The sequence below is a fragment of the Scyliorhinus torazame genome, chromosome 12 (assembly GCF_047496885.1).
Source record: "Scyliorhinus torazame isolate Kashiwa2021f chromosome 12, sScyTor2.1, whole genome shotgun sequence".
NCBI lineage: Eukaryota > Metazoa > Chordata > Chondrichthyes > Carcharhiniformes > Scyliorhinidae > Scyliorhinus > Scyliorhinus torazame.
The window spans coordinates 19,236,945-19,259,645 of record NC_092718.1 but is presented as its reverse complement, the minus strand read 5'-3'; the positions used below and the strand labels follow the sequence as shown (position 1 = coordinate 19,259,645).

General features: G+C 46.8%; 1 protein-coding gene across 1 annotated transcript in view; it reads left to right on the top strand.

Annotated features, from left to right (window-relative positions):
- Window positions 1–22,701, top strand: part of LOC140387413 (A-kinase anchor protein 13-like) — a 478,070-nt gene that overhangs the window by 175,583 nt on the left and 279,786 nt on the right. Inside the window, 3 exon segments of the mRNA XM_072470498.1 lie at window positions 1,827–2,019; window positions 3,890–5,639; window positions 19,892–19,965. Coding sequence (XP_072326599.1) covers window positions 1,827–2,019; window positions 3,890–5,639; window positions 19,892–19,965 — 2,017 coding nt within the window.

The following is a 22,701-nucleotide window of genomic DNA, read 5'->3' as shown; positions in this document are numbered from 1 at the left end:
ATAAAAAGAAAAATCCCTGACTGCTTCCAAATTCTTGCCAAAACCAAATGGTGTGCTTGAACGTGTTGATGCATTGCTGGCCAACATCAACAAAAGGGGTAGAGTGACCTGGATGTAAATGTTTTCCAAGTCTGGTCGAAACCAGGTAATTGTTCTGGACATTCTCTTAATGGGAATGGGGGGGGCGGGGGGGGGGGGGTGGAGGAAGAGGAATGGGGGGGTGGGGGGATTCTTTGATCCTGAGGCGAAGTGTTGACGCCATCGGAAACGCCGTCATGTTTCTCGACGGCGTCAACACGGCCTCAGGATCAGCAATTCTGGCTCCAGCTGCTGATCGTGGCGTGAACTGGGCGCCGCGGGATCTGCACAGGCGCAGTGGCACAGGCACCAACGCGCATGTGCGCAGTGGAACCGGCGCCAATGTGTGCATGCGCAGTGGCTTCCTTCAACGCGCCGACCCTGACGCAACATGGCGCAGGACTACAGGGGCCGGCGCGGAAGAAAGGAGGCCGCCAGCCAGAGAGGTAAGCTCGCTGATCACAGGCCAGGCCACATAGGAGGTCTCGGTCTCTCTCTCTCTCTCTCTCTCTCTCTCTCTCTCTCTCTCTCTCTCTCTCTCTCTCTCTCTCTCTCTCTCTCTCTCTCTCTCTCTCGCCCCCCAACCCAGGCTGTTCCCTGGCCCTTCCACGCCGAGGGAGAGCAGGTGTGGGCGGCGCCGGCGGGACTCGCCGTTTTTACAACGACCGGTGCTGCGCCAACAACGCTGGTGCCAATGGCACCGATTTTCCGCTCTGCGGAGAATCGCGTGCTGGTGGCGTGGTGCGGTTCGCGCCGGTCGAGGGGATTCTCCAGCCCGGCCCTGGGCTGAGAGAATCCCGCCCGGAGTATCTGCCCTGAAGGAACACTGGACGGGCACTATCTTACAACACCAGGTTAAAGTCCAACAGGTTTGTTTCGAATCACTAGCTTTCCAAGCACTGCTCCTTCCTCAGGTGAATGAGAAAGCTAGTGATTCGAAACAAACCTGTTGAACTTTAACCTGGTGTTGTAAGACTTCTGGGGGGAGGCGGGTGGTGGTGGTTGTGCTACGCTTCCTGAAGTCGATGATATTCCTTGGTTTTTCCAACATTATCCAATTCCGAATGATGTGTGAATTGGAAGGAGACCTGGAACTTGACATCCAAACTTCTGACTCGAGCTGAAATGCTGCCACTGAGCCAAGCTGATTTGCCAATCTTCTAATCCTAGTCTGGTCTCTTGTCCCTCGGCTGGAAGGTCATTGCAAGAGGCACTGGCTGGTGAGGGCACCAGGGATGGTGTGGCACATCTGGTTGAAAATGAATGTTTCAGTGTCACCTTCTCGAGGGCAGTTCGGGGTGGGCAATGAAAGCTGGCCTAGCCAATGAAGCCCACATTCCCATGAATGAATAATAAAAATATTGATAAAGAATTTCACCCGTATTTAAATTTAAATTTACTTTCTATCATTCCCCGTTCTTTTGTCTTGGCACATGTGCTATCCGTGATTTGAGTGGGTAGAAGGAACCCCATAGGAGATGTGCTGAAGCAGCTAGTTGCTAATTCACCCCGGATGTTCTTTCTATACCCTATCATCAGCGGAAGCAGCTGGTGTTTGTTACGCACCTCCCACAGCCGCATTGAGGGGAGGAGACAGCAGCACACGATAGCAGCCGCCGGACCTGATCTTTTGTCTTCACTGCTCTGTGACCCCCCCATCCTGTCGAAGCACCGACTTGCGCGGAATCACGTCAGTCATGCAAACGTTAATATCTCGACATGTTTAACTGCTGCTCCTTCTGTTTTAGGCAAAAGCCTGACGCAGCTTTACCGGGAGATGTAACACCAATCGTATCCTCTGAAGACTACTCTGTGCGCTACCAACGGCACTTGAACGTTTACATGTACACCATCAATAACCCCCAGGGAGCAGAACTCAGCAGCATGGAACACAACATCAGTGAACTGCAGAGATACATCCAGTCACACAGATGCGAAATGGTAAGAAGCCATCAGCTTCCTGAAGCCTTTCCTGCCATTTTGTCTTTGAGAACTTAGAAGTAATATCTTTAACAATGATACAAGATGTGTAACAAAATACTTGTGCAGCACAATTCATACAAGAATCATCATTCTGCTACTTTCATGTGGGTGTAACTCTGTTAAATCACTGCATTGCTAATGCGATTAGTGTTTATTTTAAAACTAGTCACAGAAACATTGGAATCACTGTTCAAAGAAAGACCAAGGTCCTCTATCTTGTTTATCTTCTGCCATCTTGGTAGCAACATGATCCATTGGTGATGCAGCTGTTAACTAACCAGAGCAAACCGTCTCACTCCTACACAGAAAAACCTCCTACAATTAGCTGCAGTTTCATGTTAATTAGCAACAGACGAATAATATCAATTATTTACCACTGTGAATATTAATCATGCAACTCCTGTGAATTACTGTTCCATGAGTTCCAGCTTGTCTACCTTGTCACACGAAGCTACATGAATCTAGACAAAGGTTGCTGGCACATCACTTGGTGATGGAGAAGGCATTCGGGTTTTCACCCAGTGCGGCTTCCATTCAAAAGTCATGACCGTGCCCAAGAACGAAAGTGCTGGATAATTCACCAACCCTGCACCTCTCTTTCCTCCTCCTCTCCTTTATCTATTCAAGGGCTGCTAAAGCAAATTGAGGAGGCCCTACTTAGTTTTGACTGGAAGGTAGCTGTGACCAAACCTGAAATACAGCGGCTTGAATTGGTTTGGCTCCACATTGCGCTGTACATTTGGGAGCTAAACCATTGAGGTTAGAAAATCCATTTTTACAAGTGTAATAGTTAATCTTGCTGAGCTCACTGTTTACCATTGACCCTGCTGTTTTCCTTAAAATGCCCTTGCTTTGGTCATGTTGACATGCTGATCAGGTATAATTACCAAGGGCCATGGACGGGTTTGCAATTGCAATAAGCAGCAAAACAGATGGTGCTATACTTAATGGGTTTCAGATGTCCAAGTGTAATCTATCTTTACAATTGGAATATTGCTTGATATGTCTGGTCCTATGCTAATTATGTTGTGTGTTTCAGGATTGTGATAATTACTCACAAATTATCAATATTATTATGAGTTTATAGACTGAAAAACTCAACTGTTAAGAGCAACCAGATGTCCTTTCTAACCAGAACAACAATTGTGGGTTTTTTTGATTGTCAGGTTAAACAGGTTTGAATTATGGCCTAATGAATATGCTAGTGTAAAATTGTATATTGATTGTGCTACTGGGAGTGGGGAAACGTGACATTTTCAATGTAATTTAGAGCAATGAGAAATGTACAGCAGTAGTGTTATAGGTTTTGTTTCAACTTTGGGTTATGTCTAGAGAGAGAGACATCTTGAAAGGTAGAGCCACTGGCCTGCGGAAATGGAGAATGCTTCCAGGAGGACTGGCAATGGGAATAATTTGGGGGTAATGAATTAATGCTGTATTCACAATGCAACTGTTTAAAGCACTTTCTGTTCCTTGCATTGAAGTTGCAAACTAGATCCGGAGTCCGGGGGAGGGAGGGGGGGAGCTTAATATTAGAGCAACGAGAATTGAAACTCCCTGGAGTCTGATCTCTAGCTTTAGATGATAATTTTAGCATTGGTGTGAAGCAAAGCAAAAGAATTGCTTTGTGCCGATGCACCCCGTGTAATATAAAAACAGCCCGAGGGTGTCCCAAGGGAAACATGCTGACTAAAGTGAGATTGCTGGTACCAATGTGAAAAATAAGCACGGTCAAAAGACTTAGTATATTAGTATGTCTCAGCGTAGCAATGCCTTTATTGATATAGTACAGCTATTGATTGCATTCTCCCTTCTTATTTTGAAATAGGGTGCACTTTCCATACCATCCCATCTGCCACAGCCTGAACTACCACAATCTGTTGAAAGTGTTGGAAATGTAAGAGCTGCAGAAGGTGAAGAGGGTTGTGAATCCAATAGCACCTGTATCATTGCACAAACGGCAGCTGAAATACCCGCCGAGCAGTCAGCATGCCTGAAATCTATCCCGCAGGAGAATATGCTAGTTGACGAAAAGTTGATTGATTGGTGTCCTGAGGCAAAGAATACCCAGGGTCAAGAAAATATCACTGAAAACCATATTACTGAGCAAACGTTAGAGGATGGAGCAGCCAGCTACGAAGCTATGAGCACGCACCCGGAGCTTGAGGGACAACAGGAGGAGTCTGGGTTGATGATGGACTCTGGGAATACAGCGAGTAATGGTGCCCTTGTGCAGAATGCATCTGACGGGGAATGCGATAAAAACAGTCTGTCCTGTGACCAAGCCCGTGTGGAAACTACAACAGCATATGAAGAATTGCATTCCAGTAAAGAGTGTGCGCTCCAAGAAGATGATCCTCGTGGGGAGATGACGGATGGTGTGGTGTTGAATGTAAATAGCGTTGGTCCTGACGGTAAAACAGTAGACTCTGTGAAAAGTCTCAATGAAGCAAAGGCGGAGCCTGCTCTGGTTGAGGAAAGTAAGTCCGAGGAAGCCAAACATCATGGTGAATTGGTGACTGATGAGCATGCCCTGAGTGATGACAGTGGGTCAGCAGAGGAATATGTCCAGGTGGCAGATTGTCCACTGAGCAATGGATGTCCTCCACTCTCTGAGCAGACAGCAGATGTGCAGTTGGGAAATGATGAGCCCAGTGCCAATGCTGATAGCTCACACTTTGGCGCAATTAGTGAAGCTAACGTTGACGTTGACTCTGAGGTAAAACATGATCAAATGTTCCCAAATTCGCGAGACTGGATTGGCGATTCGAATAAGAAACATGAAGGGGTGAACCACAAAATGACTGAAGAAGAAGAGCCCGAACAAAATGTGGGAGTGCCCAAAATGCCTCATTCATTGAATGACGTTGAGGAATGTGAGCAGACTCTCCCTACATCAGAAGGGCTACTTTCAAACGCCTTAGAAAGTGAACCCGAACAAAATGATGATCAATTGGAAATGGATTGTCTTTGTGATGATGAGTGGTCTAAACAGGTTGACGCTTTGTTAGAAACGGCTTCTGACTCCAGCTTGGGTGAGGACCACATAGTGCCAACAGAAATTCAATCGATTGCAGATTTAAAGAAAGGAACTTCTCAAAGTGAGTGTGTTGAAGTTTCATTGTCATCCGAGTGCAGCGCAGAAGAGGAGCCATCTTGGTTGCCGGTGGGAACGGACAGTCCAACTATACATAACGAAGGCGATGGACCCCAAGGAGCCAAAAGGACATTGGAGTTCTTATTTACATCTACTGATGCAGTTGTGTATTCCCAAAACCAGGAAGTCTTACTTAGTATAGTTGAGGAACCTGCTGATTATATGGCGAACAGTTCTTCAGATTCTGAGGAACATCCGCAACAAAATGGCAAGCCTTTGGTTGTAGATCAGGAAGATGCCTGGGCGAGCGAAAGTAATGGATTTAGAAGTGAAGCGAAAAGCAAAAATGAAAACTTTTTCCTTCGAGATGGAGAGATTAACACTCTTTCATTGGATACAAAAGCGATGCAGGGTCCTGCTGATCGGAAATTTAGCACCATGCTGGATGCAAATGGGAATGTAGAAGCAATTGCTTTGAAAGGTAAAGGCAGCTGTGACAGTGTATGATCTTGTTAGATTTAAATGTCATATTCTTTGCATGGTTTGGTTTATACAGTACTGCTCTTTCTTCAGTATGGAGAAACAATTAGCCCATTTCGGGACGGCTTCCTGTGTTAAGATTGCAAAATTTGAAGAATGTGAATTGACCTTCAGTACATTCAACGAAAGATGCAAAATGTTCACTGGCTAAAATCGGCACTTCTTTGGTATGGTTAGACAGCATAGCGATATAGTACTGTGGGCCAGCATGGGCGTACATCCAGTTGTTACAAATGCAATGTAGATGCAGTTGGATTAACTGAGGCCCTCGATAGTGAGTGAATGTTAATTTGCCCTCCCAGGTGCTAGTTTGATTAGTTCTTCCTGCATTGAGTCCATCGCCTACCTGTTCTTACTGTAGATGTTCCATGCTTAAAACATGGCTGCAATTGCCACCGGATCTCCAGTGTAATTTAATTATTAAAATTCACCTCTCCCTCTCTGTGTAAAAGGATGGGAGTCAGCGATGGGTTGGGAGGGGAGGCTTGAGGGCTGAACGGGGTAGGGGAGTAGGTGATCGGGGTTAGGGGCATCAGGAGAGTAGTTGGGGGTAGACAAAGGGATTTGAGGGGTTTTGGGAGGTTAGTTGGAGGGTTGGGGGCGAGGGCAGTGGGCGCAATGGCAGCGGCGGGGTGGGGTGATGGATGGAAGGAGGCGGGCCTGGAGCATATTTGAGGTTGGGGGGATCGGGTCAGTCATATAGCTACCCAAAATATGAACTGGTTTTAATCCTTCTACTTTGCTGGGTAACTCTTCCACTAAGTGAATCAGAACCATCTGAAGTCTCGGATTTTAAATCTGAGATTCGGTGGGTTCCAGCCACAGGGTGGTTTCCCATTGGAAGTCCAAACTACCCTGGCAATTCCAGTCACTGCATGGGGCCATAATAGAATCATAGAATTTACAGTGCAGAATCAGGCCACTCGACCCATTGAGCCTGCACCGGCCCGTGGAAAGAGCACCCTACTTAAGCCCACACCTCCACCCTATCCCAGTAACCCCACCTAACCTTTTTGGACACTAAGGGCAATTTATAATGGTCAATCCACCTAACCTGAACGTCTTTGGACTGTGGGAGGAAACCGGAGCACCCGGAGGAAACCCACGCAGACACGGGGAGAACGTGCAAACTCCGCACAGACAGTGACCCCAGCCGGGAATCGAACCTGGGACGTTGGAGCTGTGAAGCAACTGTGCTAACCTGTGCTACCGTGCATCCAAGGGGTCCTCCAGTACGTCTTCTGAGGTACCTCCAGGGTACAATCATCCGGAGACCAGAATGCCTGGGCTAATACATGAGCTATTAAAATGCATATTCTGACGTACATTGAAAAGACATTAGCAATTACCAGCACTTCTTCACAGGAAGATGTGGAATATTCTGCTGGGTGTTGTCAGAGGCCTAGAAATGGGTTACTGCATGCCGAGACCAGCAAGAGCAAAATAGATGTTAAAAGTTGATAATTCATTGCTTCTTGAAGCAGCAGACACTTTTGCGAGGCTGCTTGCTGTCTGTTGGTAAGTCTCTGTCTCAGTTGGATTGCTGTGCTGGCAAGGTTGGGTGGGCCCCCAGTATTATTTGGTGGGAACCTGGATGTTCAATAAGCAGGCTGGAAATAAATAAACAATCATTTCAGTGATTGTTGTTCCTGCTTTTTTTCTTTGTTTTGAAGGTATAAATAGTTTTGGGTCGGATTTAAGTGCATGTTTCTGCGGAAAATAATTTTAGTGCATGGGAGTGGGGGTGATGTAGCTTGAACTAATATTTTATAATCTGGCAATAGAATTGTCTTTTAATGCGGAGCTGCTGTTGTGCAGTTACAGCAATGACGCCATCTGGCATCTCCCCAAGATCCTGTGTTTCCAACCAAATGGTTCCACAGAGCTTCTCTTCATTTTTTTTCCTCAATTTTCTATTGCCTGTCTTCTCTCTGCTCCTACTTATTCACCCCTTTCTTCCTCACTCCCTTCATTAACCCCTTCTTCCTCTATCCCTCCCTCGTGACCTAGTACTTTGGAGCATTTTTGGGGTTGAAGTGAAGGCATGTTACTGGGCTTACATTAACCAAGTTTAAAATATTTAGTAAAGCTTGTGCAGATACCAATTTCATCGAATGGTTACAGCCCAGGAAGAGGTCATTCAGCCCATCTTCTCTGTGCCGGGAATTTCTTTTAAGAAGAGAGAATGCAACCCCGGTGGTTCAGTTGATGAAGGGAATGGGTAGTTAGCCGATAAGTGTGCAAGGCTGGCTCCCCAGTCAGAGGGTGTACTAAGTTAGCTGATCACGGGCTCTGTGATGGCAGGTTGTTGCAATTTACTTCAGTCCTCTTGGACGAGGGAGTGGAAAATTGGGCATGATCAACACCGAGAGTGTTGGAGATGTAGCGGTGCTGCACCACTGTTGAGTAATCCGTGCTTCTGCCTGCCTCCAGTTGTCTCTGCTTTCCTCTCCTGAAGAGGCTAACTCAGGCTGGATTAGAATTCCCTATGTGCTGGGTGCTGCCTGGTACCTTGTCCAAGTTGTCATTGACTTCCTGCCTGCATTGGGGGGGCTGCTTGACCACGTAGCGCACGATGAAAAGGTTTAGCCCCATCCTGCCAAATATGAATGGGTACGTACTGCGCATTTCAACAGTAGTCATTGGCTTGCATTGGCCTCCTGTTGAGCTTCTCATTTCATTCTTAAACCTGGATGGACTGTGCTCAATTGCCCCATCTTTACGACGGCCAAAATTGGCTGTGCTGCCTATCCTTGCTTCACTTAATGATAATTATTATTACAACTTATTGTCACAAGTAGGCTTCAATGGAGTTACTGCGAAAAGCCCCTAGTCGCCACATTCCGCCCCCTGTTCGGGAGGCCGGTACGGGAATTGAACCCCTGCTGCTGCGTTCTGCATTACGCCAGCTGCTTAGCCCACTGTGCTAAACCAGTCCCTGATTCCAGGGTTAGTAGGTGGCCTTTGGTGGCTGAGCGACCATTCTTTATGTACAAACCGCATTAGTGGGTGGCGGACCATTTTACTATGGTCTTGTATTCAAAACAATACTGAAGCCTCGGCCAGCATGTCACAGCTATTTGGGGGAAAGCACTTTAGGAGCAAGTGCCGGCTGCAGTGATTAGAATAATTGACGATCAAAATAATCATGCGCGAGGTAATGATTTCACTTTCGAGGATTTTCAGGGGAACAGGCTATCACATAACTCGAATGAAAGTGATTTTATAAATGCCCGTCATACTTTTCCGAATTAAAGACAATGACATATGTTGCAAGTCTGATGTAAAGGGTTTTTAAAAAAAAAAATTGAATGCGCATGATTTGTGTGTTTGAAGGTGTATTCATTTATAGCCAAAGATGAACTGGACTAGCCACATTAATACTGTGGCTACAAGGGCTGGTCAGAGGCTAGGAATTCTGTGGCGGGTAACTCATTTCCCGGCTCTCCAAAACCTGTCCACCTGCAAGGCACAAGTCAGGAATGTGACGGGATACTCCTCTCTTGTCTGTGCAGCTCCAACAACATAAGAAGCTCATGACCATCCAGGACAAAGCAGTCCACTTCAGCGGCACCCCTTTCACAAGCATTCAATCACTCCCACCACCGACGCACAGTAGCAGCAGTATGTACCATCTGCAAGATGCACTGCAGGAACTCACTGAGACGTCTTGGACAGCATTTCTACACCCATGACCACTACCATCTAGAAGGACAAGGGCAGCAGATACCTGGGAATGCCACCACCTGGAGGTTCTCCTCCAAGTTGTTCCTTCACTGTTGTTGGGTCAAAATACTGGAGCTCCCTCCCTGACAGCACTGTGGGTGTACCTACTAATGGACTGCAGCGGTTCAAGAAGGCAGCTCACTGCCACCTTCTCGAGGGCAATTGGGGACGGGGAACAAATGCTGGCCTAGCCAGCGAAGCCCACATCCCGTAACAATTAATTTTTAAAAGATGTTGATCAGCTATTTTGCTGCATGGCCTCCTCGTGTTTGCTTTCGAGGGCTGAGGGATCTCTCATTGTCACCATTTTCTGGTGCTGGTTTTCCTAAGACAAAGTGGTACATGTTGCTTTTGTTGGCTCGGCTCAATTCTTTGTACAAAACCTTGTTTGAGCAAGTTTGCAGTGCATTAACGTGCAGAGAACACGGGAGACCTATGAAAGGCATGACCTGAACCTGTGCACAAAGCTTAGCCTGCTGTACAGGTCTTGGGTTTTTCTTCCTCTGGATTGTTCCAGTTTCCTCTCACAATGCTCCCCTCCTGAAGACTCTGACTCTGCTGATCCATTCATAGAATCATAGAATTTACAGTACAGAAGGAGGCCATTCAGCCCATCGAGTCTGCTCTGGCCTTTGGAAAGAGCGCCCCACTTAAGCCCACAACTCCACCCCATTCCAGTAACCCCACCTAACCTTTTTGGACACTAAGGGCAATTTAGCATGGCCGATCCACCTAACCTGCACATCTTTAGACTGTGGAAGGAAACCGGAGCGCCCGGAGGAAACCCACGCAGACACAGGGAAAATGTGCAGACTCGCACAGACGGTGACCCAAGCCGGGAATCGAACCCGAGACCCTGGAGCTGTGAAGCAACTGTGCTAACCATTGTGGCACCGGGCCGCCCCACTGTGCTGCTGAGCAGCCTTCTGTGGCTGTCCTTCATTTGAGAGCCTAGTCGGAACTTGGCATGGCCTCTGAGATGGTGCTGTCACAACCTGATCCTGTTCTCTCCCCATGTCCATTGTGGACTGTTGCAAGAGCGGACTGCCTTCTGTACCTCTCCAAATTTGAGTTGCTGCTCTCCGCCACTCGAGTGGGAGAGAAATCTGACCAAACCCACAGGTGTCCGGCTCCAAAGTGTTGCAAACAGAAACCTGTAAATCTGTGCTGTAACACAGGCTCCGTTCAGTGGAGGCTTAGTTCATGGGGGGAAAAAAGAAATGCCTTGTAGGTGATGATGCGTCTTATCCACGGTTCATTGGCCAGCCAATAGCTATTGTTCGACCACCAACTATGATGGTTGGCAAAGAACCAAACAACATTTATCTTGAGCTGTTTAGTCAGTTTCTATTTTAAGGCTCACTTCTCAGCTTTGTTCAATGTGCGTCCTCACTATTTCCTCGTGTTGCCCATGCTGCCTGAAGTGAATATCTATTGCCGAGGGAAGAATAGAAGGGGAACTATACGGTCGGAGGGTAAAAGAATAGGACAAGAATGAGTAGAGGAAGGGGAGAAGAAGACGACAAACATTATTTTACAGAGACACGGCCAATATTGTATTGTTAGCCAGAGGGATGTCCGAGGCCTTTTGGCAGGGGCCAGTCTGAAGAAATTTTAAGCAACACAAATTTTCAACAGAATTTGATTTATTGTTTGAAACATTAAGTGGTTTGAGGAAGCCTTGTGAGGAGAGGCAGGGGAGCATGCTGTGGGCCCGCCTCCTGGAGCTCCCCACCAACATTGCACATGTGATCTAAGCTTTGCTTAGCATTAACTTACGTTATTACTTGTAACGCCCTTGATTGCAGGACTTCACTGGTGGATATCCCAGGGAGTTAAAGGAAGTGGTACCGGAGATAGTGGATCCATTGGTTATAATATTCCAAAATTCCCTGGACATTGGAAAAGTTCCAGAGGATTGGAAAAATGCTAATGCAACCCTTCTTCAAAAAGGGAGGGAAGGAGAATGTAGGAAATTACAGACCAGTTTAGCCTCTGATGTTGGAAATTGTTAGAATCTATTACTGAGGAAAAAATATTGGGACGTTTGGAAAATCAAAACTCAATCCATCAGAGTCGGCATGGTTTCATGAGGGGTAAATCATGTTTAACTAATTTGTGAGAGTTCTTCGAAGGTGTCACAATCTTAGTGGATAATAGGGATCCTTTAGATGTAGTATATCTGAACATCTGGAAGGAGTTTGATAAGGTGCCTCCCAGAAGGTTAATACACAAGGTTAAACCAAATGGGTTTGGGGTAATTTAGTAGTTTGGATAGAAGACTGGCTGACGGACAGAAGACAGAGAGTCGGGATAAATGGGTATTTTTCTGGATGGCAAGATGTAACTAGTGGGGTGTCACAGGGTTCCGTCCTTGGGCCCCAACTATTTACAATCTATTTTAACGACTTGGATACAGATAGAAGGTTCGAGAGCCAGATTTGCCGATAACACTAAAATAGGTGGGACAGTAAGTTGCAATGAGGAAATAAGAACCTTACAATATATAGATAGGTTAGGAGAGTGGGCTAAAATGCAGCAGATGGAGTTTAACGTGGATAAGTGTGAGATCTACACTTGGAAAGGCAAATTATTATCTAAATTCTCACCTGATGAAGGAGCTGCGTTCCGAAAGCTAGTGATTCTAAACAAACCTGTTGGACTTTAACCTGGTGTTGTAAGACTTCTTACTGTGCTCACCCCAGTCCAACGGCGGCATCTCCACATCATATTATGTAAATGGGGAGAGACTTCGGGGTGCTCTGACGCAGAGGGATCTGGGTGACGTTGTGTATGAGTTGCAGAAAACTAGCATGCAGATACAGCAGGTAATAAAGAAAGCAAATGGTACGCTGCCATTAATAGCTAAAGGAATGAAGTATAAAGGTAAAGTGTTGCTACAACTATACAAGGCATTGGTGAGACTGCACCTGGAGTATTGTGTTCAGTTTTGGTCCCCTTATTTGAGGAAAGATATAGTGGCATTGTCGGCACTTCATGAGGAGGGTCACTAGATTGATTCCAGAGATGAGGGGTTTGTCGTATGAAGGGAGGTTGAGCAGTTTAGGACGATATTCTCTCAAGTTTAGAAGAATGAGGGGAGACCAAATTGACGTACATAAGGCGATAATAGGTATGGATAAAGAAGAAATGGAGCGGATGCTTCCTCTTCTGGGACATTCTCGAACGATAGGTCATAGTCTCAGGACAAGGTAGCAAATTTAAAATAGAAATGAGAAACTACTTCTCCCAAAGGGTTGTGAATTTGTGGAATTCGCTATCCCAGGGTGCGATGGTGCTGGGACAGTGAGTAAATTTAAAAAGCAGTTAGACACATATTTAATTGATAATGGAGAACAGGCAAGACAGTGGAATTGAGGCCATGATGAGGTCTGCCATGAACCGTGGGGCAGGCTCTAGCAGCTAAATTGCGTAGTTCTCCTGTCTTAAGGAAGAACTGTCTAATTCCACCTGCCAACTCTTGGTCTGTAGCCCTGTAGGTAACAGCACCTCGAGCACAAATCTGGTGCCCTTGAGTAACGAGGGCAGCCCTCGAGTAACAAGGGGAGCCCTCGGGTAACAAGGGGAGCCCTCGGGTAACCAGAGGAGCCCTCGGGTAACCAGGGGAGCCCTCGGGTAACCAGGGGAGCCCTCGGGTAACCAGGGGAGCCCTCGGGTAACCAGGGGAGCCCTCGGGTAACCAGGGGAGCCCTCGGGTAACCAGGGGAGCCCTCGGGTAACCAGGGGAGCCCTCGAGTATTAATAAGGGGAGCTCTTCATTAATAAATGGATCAGGGGTTATGGGGAGAAGGCAGGAAAATAGGGATGAGCAATATCCGCTATGATCTAATATTTATATATTATGGAATACTTTTTGAGAACTGGTTTGATCTAGTTATATAATTAATGCAAGGGCTGACCTTTTAAGGCAACTGCTCAACTCCAGGAGCCTGTCTGTCTGCTACTATTGTGCCCCTGTATTTAGATGGGTGGGGAGGGTGACAGTGCCCAGAATTACTCTGTTCTCTACGCGCTCTGAAATTATTGCCTGTTTGTTCTTTGTATTACTGTTTAGATCTTGCTGCAAATAACAAATGTGGTTTTGTGGTCCCAGTTCTGTAAGTCCACCAGTTACATACTGTATATTTTTCAGTTCTGTGCCTGACTCGGGATCATGTCGATGTTTTGACTGCATGTGGGGCTTTTTGGTATTGACGAGAGGGAAGAGGGAACCATCCCGTAATATATCTGGGTTCATTTTTGGTCTCTTTTTTTTCAAAAGTGGATTAAAATCAGGACTGTCAAAAGCTTATTGGGAGTCCGAACAAAGGTTTACTTCATGCATCTGAGGAAATTAGCCTGCATTGTGTGTGATTAGCTTGTATTGCATGTGGCTGTCTACCCAGTATTTGTTGCCAACACTCATTCTATGTCTGATCAGTATTCATCGTGTTTCTGTAACCAGTGTTGAGTTGGCAATGGAGGCGGTTCAGAGGAGGTTCACCAGGTTGATTCCAGGGATGAAAGGGTTGACGTAAGGGGTCGAGATTAAACAGTTTGGGATAAAGCTCACTGGAGTTTAGAAGGGGATCTGATCGAGGTGTATAAAATACTAAAAGGGATTGATAAAGTAAACGTAGACCCAAGATTGGAGGTCACGGCTATAGGTTGAGAGGCGATAGATTTAGAACTGAGATGAGGAGGAACTACTACTCGCAGAGGGTGGTGAATCTGAGGAACTCGCTGCCCCATAGTGCGGTGGAATCGGAGTCATTAAATGGTTTCAAGCAGGAGATAGATATATTTCTGATTTTAAAGAAAAACGGGTTAAAGGAATATGGGAAACTGGTGGGGAGGTGGATTTGAGACCAGGATGAGATCAGCCATGATCTGATTGAATAGCGGAGCAGGCTCGAAGGGCTGAATTTCCTACTTATGCTCCTAACTCCAATGTTAATGTTTCTGTGTGCATGTATCACATGTAAGTGGTCACGAGACACTGTATTCACTGTGTAGTGTGTATATTTGTACACTGCTTAGGCAGCATTCAGTGTTTGTCACATGTCTCAAAGATGAACATGCTCTAAGAGCAATATTCATTCTTGTCCATGGTGCATCAGCAAATCTCTGCTGTTCAGGGATGGCGTACGGAAGGGATGGCGTTCAGAAGGGATGGTGTACAGAGGGGCTCTGCTTTTCCCAGTTTTATTGGTGACTTTCAACAGCTTCAGTGAAAACATGAAAGATTGTGGGTAGCCAGAGCAGATTTTCAGTTGGAAACCCAAGGGGGAATGAAAGGGAACCCAAGTTTTAAATTGCAGAATAACGGAGAATTTCCAAAGATTTGGTAAATTGGGTGGGAGAGTGGCCTGGGAGCCGATGAGAATCGTGGTAACGCAATGTCTAAACAGCACACGGTCGCCTAAACTGTTGGTTCATGATGATCGAGAAAGGGAAAGAATCCCGGATTAATGTTTAGTTAATTCAGGACTGAGTTGATGAAACATTAACTCCCGTTAATTGTGGTGAATAATGACACAGGCGCTTGAACCTGTAGCTCCTTTCATAGGTCCAACGTGAAAAAGGAAGTTTATTTGAAACATCCTGAATACAGAATCAATAAATATGCAATGGACGTGTGCATTTCCGTGACTTTGTATAGTTGGAGTCTGTGACAGTCACAAATCCAAGCTCTAAATACTGGCAACACACAACAACTCTTCGAGCATCTAATGGAGGACAGACCAGTGAAGTTTTAAGGCGGCAGTCAGTCATTTATTCCACAGCAACATCTGCCTGATTTGCCTCAGAAGGGCATTGATAAATACTTTGCTGTACTTCTCTGGCTAAAATTAGTATTTTGTTGAGTGGTTGAGTCTATAAAAGACTGACCGTTCAAAAGAATCCATCCAAATCCGGAGTGTTGAATGTCTTGGCACTGAAACAGAGCACCTCCAGAATAGAGAGGAAGTCTCATTGATTAACGTTCCTGATTCTCTTTTTGTATTCTTGATTTTCTGTCTCTTCACATGGAATATTTTCACATTCCCTATCGCTCTCTCGCTCCCCCCCGCTATCTCCCCTCGTGCTCTTTTATCCCCTCGAGCTCTTTATCCCCCCTCCCCTCGAGCTCTTTTCCCCCCCTCGAGCTCTTTTCCCCCCCTCGAGCTCTTTTCCCCCCCTCGAGCTCTTTTCCCCCCCTCGAGCTCTTTTCCCCCCCTCGAGCTCTTTTCCCCCCCTCGAGCTCTTTTCCCCCCCTCGAGCTCTTTTCCCCCCCTCGAGCTCTTTTCCCCCCCTCGAGCTCTTTTCCCCCCCTCGAGCTCTTTTCCCCCCCTCGAGCTCTTTTCCCCCCCTCGAGCTCTTTTCCCCCCCTCGAGCTCTTTTCCCCCCCTCGAGCTCTTTTCCCCCCCTCGAGCTCTTTTCCCCCCCTCGAGCTCTTTTCCCCCCCTCGAGCTCTTTTCCCCCCCTCGAGCTCTTTCCCCCCCCTCGAGCTCTTTTCCCCCCCTCGAGCTCTTTTCCCCCCCTCGAGCTCTTTTCCCCCCCTCGAGCTCTTTTCCCCCCCTCGAGCTCTTTTCCCCCCCTCGAGCTCTTTTCCCCCCCTCGAGCTCTTTTCCCCCCCTCGAGCTCTTTTCCCCCCCTCGAGCTCTTTTCCCCCCCTCGAGCTCTTTTCCCCCCCTCGAGCTCTTTTCCCCCCCCCCTCGAGCTCTTTTCCCCCCCCCCTCGAGCTCTTTTTCCCCCCCCCCCTCGAGCTCTTTTCCCCCCCCCCCTCGAGCTCTTTTCCCCCCCCCCCTCGAGCTCTTTTCTCCCTCCCCTTCGAGCTCTTTTCTCCCCCCCCCCGAGCTCTTTTCTCCCCCCCCCCCCTCAAGCTCTTTTCTCCCCCCCCCCGAACTCTTTTCTCCCCCACCCCCCCCCCCCAGCTCCTTTTTCCCCCCCCTCGTGTTCTTCCTGACCCTCCCCCTTTCCTTGTATTTCCAGTTGATTAATACCTTTTATCTTGTGTCGAATGTGGATTACCTTTACTATAAAGCCACCCAGTGGTCACTTTGGGTTCTGCAGCCTGTGATCTGATACACCATGAAAGAAATAACTGCACCAAGCATTCATACTGCCAAGTGTGTTGTCCCAGAAATGGTTGAGAGATTTAACACTTGGTAACATTTATCCACTGCTTCTCTCAGATCAGTTTATATTTGGCAGTTTTTAGGTGGAGGGACGAGCTTGTTGCATTGAGTTAATCTGCTGAAAATCACATTGCATTGCATCTTAATCTGCCGAATCTGATGTGCTTTTAGATAACATGTAATTTTTGGAAATTAAATCTTTTTCTCAAGCATCGTTTTGTGAGAAACCTAAATTGAATGCTGGGACGTGGTTTGTGCTCGCACTCCTGTCCTTCTGCACAGGGATGGCCTTTTCCAGCTCACCTATTTCCCACTCCTCTCCTGCCTCCCCCCCCCCCCCCCCCCCCATCTCTCTGGCGCTCATCAAGTCCCCTGCGAGTCTGTGCCTGTCAAAACCGAGACTAAATGGAGTTTGTTGCCTCGTGAAAATGAAAATCGCTTATTGTCACAAGTAGACTTCAAATGAAGTTACTGTGAAAAGCCCCTAGTCGTCACATTCCGGCGCCTGTTCGGGGAGGCTGGTACGGGAATTGAACCGTGCTGTTGGCCTGCCTTGGTCTGCTTTCAAAGCCAACGATTTAGCCCTGTGCTAAACCAGCCCCTGTGCCATCGTGCTGTGTCATTGGCCACTTTTCGAAATTATAGGGGAGGTTATGATGAGGTGTTAATATCACTGCACCAGCACTGGTGAGATCCAGGCTCCTCCTCTGGGGACATGTTTTCAATTCCTACCATGGTAGCTGGTGGAATTGAAATGCATTGAATAAATCTGGGATTGAAAGTGGGTCTTATTGATGATGACCAGGAAACTTCCATTGACTGTCATGAAAATCCACCTGGTTCTTTAATGTCGTTTGGGGGAGGCAATCTGCCGTCCTTACCTGGTCTGGTCTACGTGTGAGCAGCACGGAAGCATAGTGGGTAGCACTGTTGCTTCACAGCTCCAGGGTCCTGGGTGCGATTCCCGGTTTGGGTCGCTGTCTGTGCGGAGTCTGCACGTTCTCCCCGTGTCTGCGTGGGTTTCCTCCGGGCGCTCCGGTTTCCTCCCACAAGTCCCGAAAGACGTGCTGTCAGGTGAATTGGATATTCTGAATTCTCCCTCTGTGTACCCAAACAGAGGCCGGAATGTGGCGACTAGGGGCTTTTCACAGTAACCTCATTGCAGTGTTAATGTAAGCCTACTTGTGACAATAAAGATGGTTAATTAGTTAATGTGGATCAGCATATATTGTTGACTATTTTTTTCTGCTCTCTGAAATGGCCTCGAAAGCCCCATGTTTGATGGGACAATCGAAAGGTGCAACAAGCCCAAGTCTCGCGGAAGATTTTTTTAATAGAAGCAGCTGCTGAATCCCGAACGTTCTGTAATGAACAGAAATGAATTCTTTTGGCTCCTCTCTTTTCATCGCCTGCTCTGCGTTCCCATTGTCAACATCAATGCAGGAAGTGGGGCATTTACAGAGTGTGACGGAAGATTGTTTTGGGGGTTTAACAAGTTTTTACTCAACAGAATGAAACTACTCATGATGATTCAATCAGCTTTAAAAAAAAAATGCAACCCATAACACATCCCCTCTGTTTCCTGGCTATGATCTGCTTTTAATTTGTCCCAGACTAGTTGGCAGCACAGTTGGCTGGTGATAAACTACTCCATGGGGTTGGGAAAACTGGATGTTGGAAGGAGCTTGCCCACTAAACAACTGTGACTGCACTCCCAAAATGAATTGGTTGGTTGTGAGGCACTTTGGGACGTCCTGAGAGCTTGAAAAGGATTTCTACAAATGCATATTAATCCTCTCTGTCTGCAGTAAGTGAGTGGTTGCTAATGTGTTAGAACATAGAACATAGACAGTACAGCACAGTCCAGGCCCTTCAGCCCATGATGTTGTGTTGTGGGCAGTGAAACTATATGTTCATGGAGTCATAGGATTTACAGTGGAGAAGGAGGCCATTCAGCCCATTGAGTCTGCACCAGCCCTTGGAAAGAGCACCCCACTTAAGTCCACGCCTCCACCCAATCACCTTAATCCAGTAACCCCACGTAACCTGTTTAGACACTAAGTGCAATTTATCATGGCCAATCCACCTAGCCTGCACATGTTTGGACTGTGGGAGGAAACCGGAGCACCCGGAGGAAACCCACGCAGACACGGGGAGAAGGTGCAGCTCCATACAAGACGGGAATCGAACCTGGGATCCTGGAACTGTGAAGCAACGGTGCTAACCACTGTGCTACCATGCTGCCCAAATCAGTGAACAAGAAGTGAGTTACTCGCTGTAGGATTCCTAGCCTCTGACCTGCTCTTGTAGCCACAATATTTATATGACTAGTCCAGTTCAGTTTCTGGTCAACGGTAACCCCCCAGGATGTTGATGGTGGTGATTCTGCAATGGTAATGCCATTGAATATCAAAGAGTGATGGTTGGATTCTCTCTTATTGGCGATGGTTATTGGCCGGCGCTTCTGTGGTGCGACTGTAACTTGCCACTCATCAGCTCAAGCCTGGATATTGTCCAGGTGGTCTTGTTGCATGTGGATATGGACTGTTTAATTATCTGAGGAGTTGTGTATGTTGTGCAATCATACATAGAACATAGTGCAGAAGGAGGCCATTTGGCCCATCAACTCTGCACCGACCCACTTAAGCCCTCACTTCCACCCTATCCCCGTAACCCAATAACCCCTCCTAACCTTTTTGATCACCAAGGGCAATTTATCATGGCCAATCCACCTAACCTGCACGTCTTTGGACTGTGGGAGGAAACTGGAGCACCCGGAGGAAACCCACGCAGACACGGGGGGAATGTGTAGATTTCACACAGACAGTGACCCAAGCCGGGAATCGAACCTGAGACCCTGGCGCTGTGAAGCCACAGTGCTATCCACTTGTGCTACCATGCTGCCCCGCCATCATCAGCAAACATCCCCACTTCTGACCTTGTGATGGAAGGAAGGACACTGGTGAAGCAGCTGAAGATGGTTGGGCCCAAGAGGAACTCCTGCATTGATGTCCTAGGACTGAGATGGTTGACCTCCAACAACCGCAACCATCTTCCTTTGTGCTAGTTTCTTGTTGTGCATGCATGAACCTGTATGTATATTTATACAATGGAGCTAGCTTGATAAAACCCCTAAAAAATGTTCCGCCTGCAAAATAAAAACCAAATGAATCGCAACGGGTTGGTCCGTCGGTTGGCTTTATGGCACTGTAACGTTCCTTTTCTGATGCACATCTTGTCTCACCAGTGGATAATGTTAATGTCCCAGTTTGTCGTGGTTGTATTGAACACATGTGTTCCGTGGTCTATATGGTGGCTGATGCATCTCTCTCTTTCCAACTTACAGATGGGCTACAAGAGGATGAAGTTGACGGTGTCCAGAAATTGCCCGAGGATCTTGCTGACATTGTCTCTGAACTGGTAAGTGCAACATAATATCTCGTGGAAAGACATCGGGGTTTCTCCATCTCCATTGTGGTTGCTGTGCCTGATCTGCATTCCGTTCTCCTCACTGCTGAATGGAAACTCTTCCCAAGTGAAGACCATTTGCACTAGATTGCACATTTTCTTGGATCCAACTGTACACTCTGGTTGTACAAAGTAAAGTCCTGTTGGACAGTGTTGAATGAATCCCAAAGTAGCTGAAGACCTGTTGAAGGTCTTCAGGCTTTTGTACATATTAATTCCAAATACATCAGACATCACAAACCATATAAACAGGATCGTGATTCGTCATTTATTTATTTCATAGAAAAGCCGTTTTACCTCAGAATACAAAAGTGCTGGAAACACTCAAGAACACTCTCCACACTCAGGCAGCATCTGTGGAGAGGGTAACAAGTTAACGTTTCAGGTCCATGAGCTTTCACCAGAACTGGGAGAAGTTAGAGAATGTAATATGTGTTGAGCAACGAGTTGGTGGGACAAGGACAAAAGGGAGGACTGGAATACGGGAGAGATTCAATGAGAGAGGAGTTAGTCTTATCGGACCAAAGGTGATGGGGCGCAACAAAAGAAGCAAAGAAACAAAAGATGTGTCTAGAACAGGTGCGTGACTGTCCGAAAGGGAACATCGGAGAGAAAAAGCGAAACCATGCAAACAAAAGGAGACAAAATAGGGAGGCCGTGTTTACATCAGAAATTGTTAAATTCAACGTTGAATCCAGGAAGCTGTAAAGTGCCTTATCGAAAGTTTATGTTGAGCTTCACTGCAGCAGGCCAAGGACAGAGATATCAGTGTGAGAGCAAGATGGAGAATTAAAATGACAGGCCGCTGGAAGTTTGGGCTCATGTGTGCAGACTGAGCAGAAGGGTTCCACAAATCAGTCGCCTAATTTGCTCCTGGTCTCTTCCCCCCCCCCCCCCCCCACCCCCTCATTATATAGAGGAGACCACCACATTGTGAACAGTGAATGCAGTAGACTAAATTGAAAGAAGTACACATAGGTTGCTGCTGTATCAAGAAAAGGTGTGTTTTGTGCATCGGTGAGGAGCGAGAAGGTAAAAGAGAAGGTGTTAATTCTCCTGCGTTTGCATTGGCACGTGCCTTGGGAAGGGGCACGGGAGGCTCAACACCTGAAAAGAGGAGAGGCAAATGTTTTGATTGACCATGGTTGTTATTTATTATTTAATAAACAGATGATTTAATGGGGATCTCGCACATGTTCGAGTATGCGATGTGTACTGGTGCGTGTATTTAAGAATGTTTTACCTGTGCTTGGAGTATGAGGAATCGCCATCTTGTAAAAGTTGCGAGGGGACTTGGTAACACTTGTAGAAGCATGCGCCACATGAGTCATCCCATCAGTTTCGGAAGTTCAAGAGATGGGAAGGAAATTGTGTTTTTGTTTTTAGGGGTATCTTGATCTTGTAAAGTCTCTCCCTTTGACTTGCAAGGCCACACACCTTGTGCAACTTGAAGGAATATGGGCACCCCACAGACAATGGCCTATGTTGGTCTGAAGCCATTTGGGAGGGAATGCAGGATATTAATCACCTTGTTTAAAACAAAAAGGAAGAAAAATAGCCTTTCAAATCAGCTTCCATTTCTCCTGTTTGAACATGGAGCAGAGGCATGAGTGTTAACAAACAGCACTGAACAGCTGTGCTGGACACAGTCCCGAGATGACCTTGGGAGTGGCGTTACATCAAACTCAAACTCGCATGAGATTTTGCGCCCCCCCCCCCCCCCCCACCCCAACCCAATACACATCTGTAACGCATCCCCTACCACCTGTTGTTTTTGTCCTGTTTTATAACGCAGTTCATGGAAAAACATAAGGGTCTTTAGCAACAGAAAAGGCTCTGAAACCCAGTGGGGCTTATAGCTCTTTTATTGATTAACCCCACGTACACACATTTTCTTTTAATTCCGGAAACACATTTCCTTGCCTCCCGAAGCAATTTGTACTGTCTGCTTTGGTGACCTTACATCTTGCATAAATCTATTTGCTCTTGGATTTAAAGGTAGTGTCTCTCTGGCTTCCCTTTTTTACTTCTAAATTCCTCGTCTTTGACGTCATTTGATCAACTTGCTGAGTATTATGCGCAGAAGCAACTATTAACCAGGAGTGATGGCAGTGCCATCTGGTAACTTACTGAAGTGTTTTTTCTCTATGTGAGAACCGATAGTGAGTGTTGGAGGCTATTCAACAATCGTGGGGTGGGGGTGGGGGGGGGGGGGGGGGGGGCAGGGGGGTGGTGGTGGAGTATTACTTTGCGGGCTAATTGCGTTTTCGGCTAACTGTAAAAACAAATGTGCAGGACACCCAGCAAGCGAGTGAAGATGGGGAGCCCTGATCGATTCCGCTGCCCCTGTCCCCACCTTTTCTTTCCTGATTTGCAGAATCTAATTGCTGGGCCTCCAACATTATGCCAGCCAAAATCAGCAAATTCATTCCAAGCTGGGCCTTTCTTGTTCGATTGTCTTTCATCCGTTTAGACATTCATGCAGCCCGCTGTGATGTTGTGCCCTATTTTGCCGTTGTGCTTTATTGAGTTCATCCTCCACCCTATCCCTTGGTAAACCAGAGACTGAATTCCAAATTAACTTCCCGGCTAAGTGAAAGTGTTTGAAATAGTTGCCCTTCTTCAGTGAGATCAGATTTACAGAACCAATGAGTGATAGTCGGTGAATGCTCCATAATGGTGGTGTCC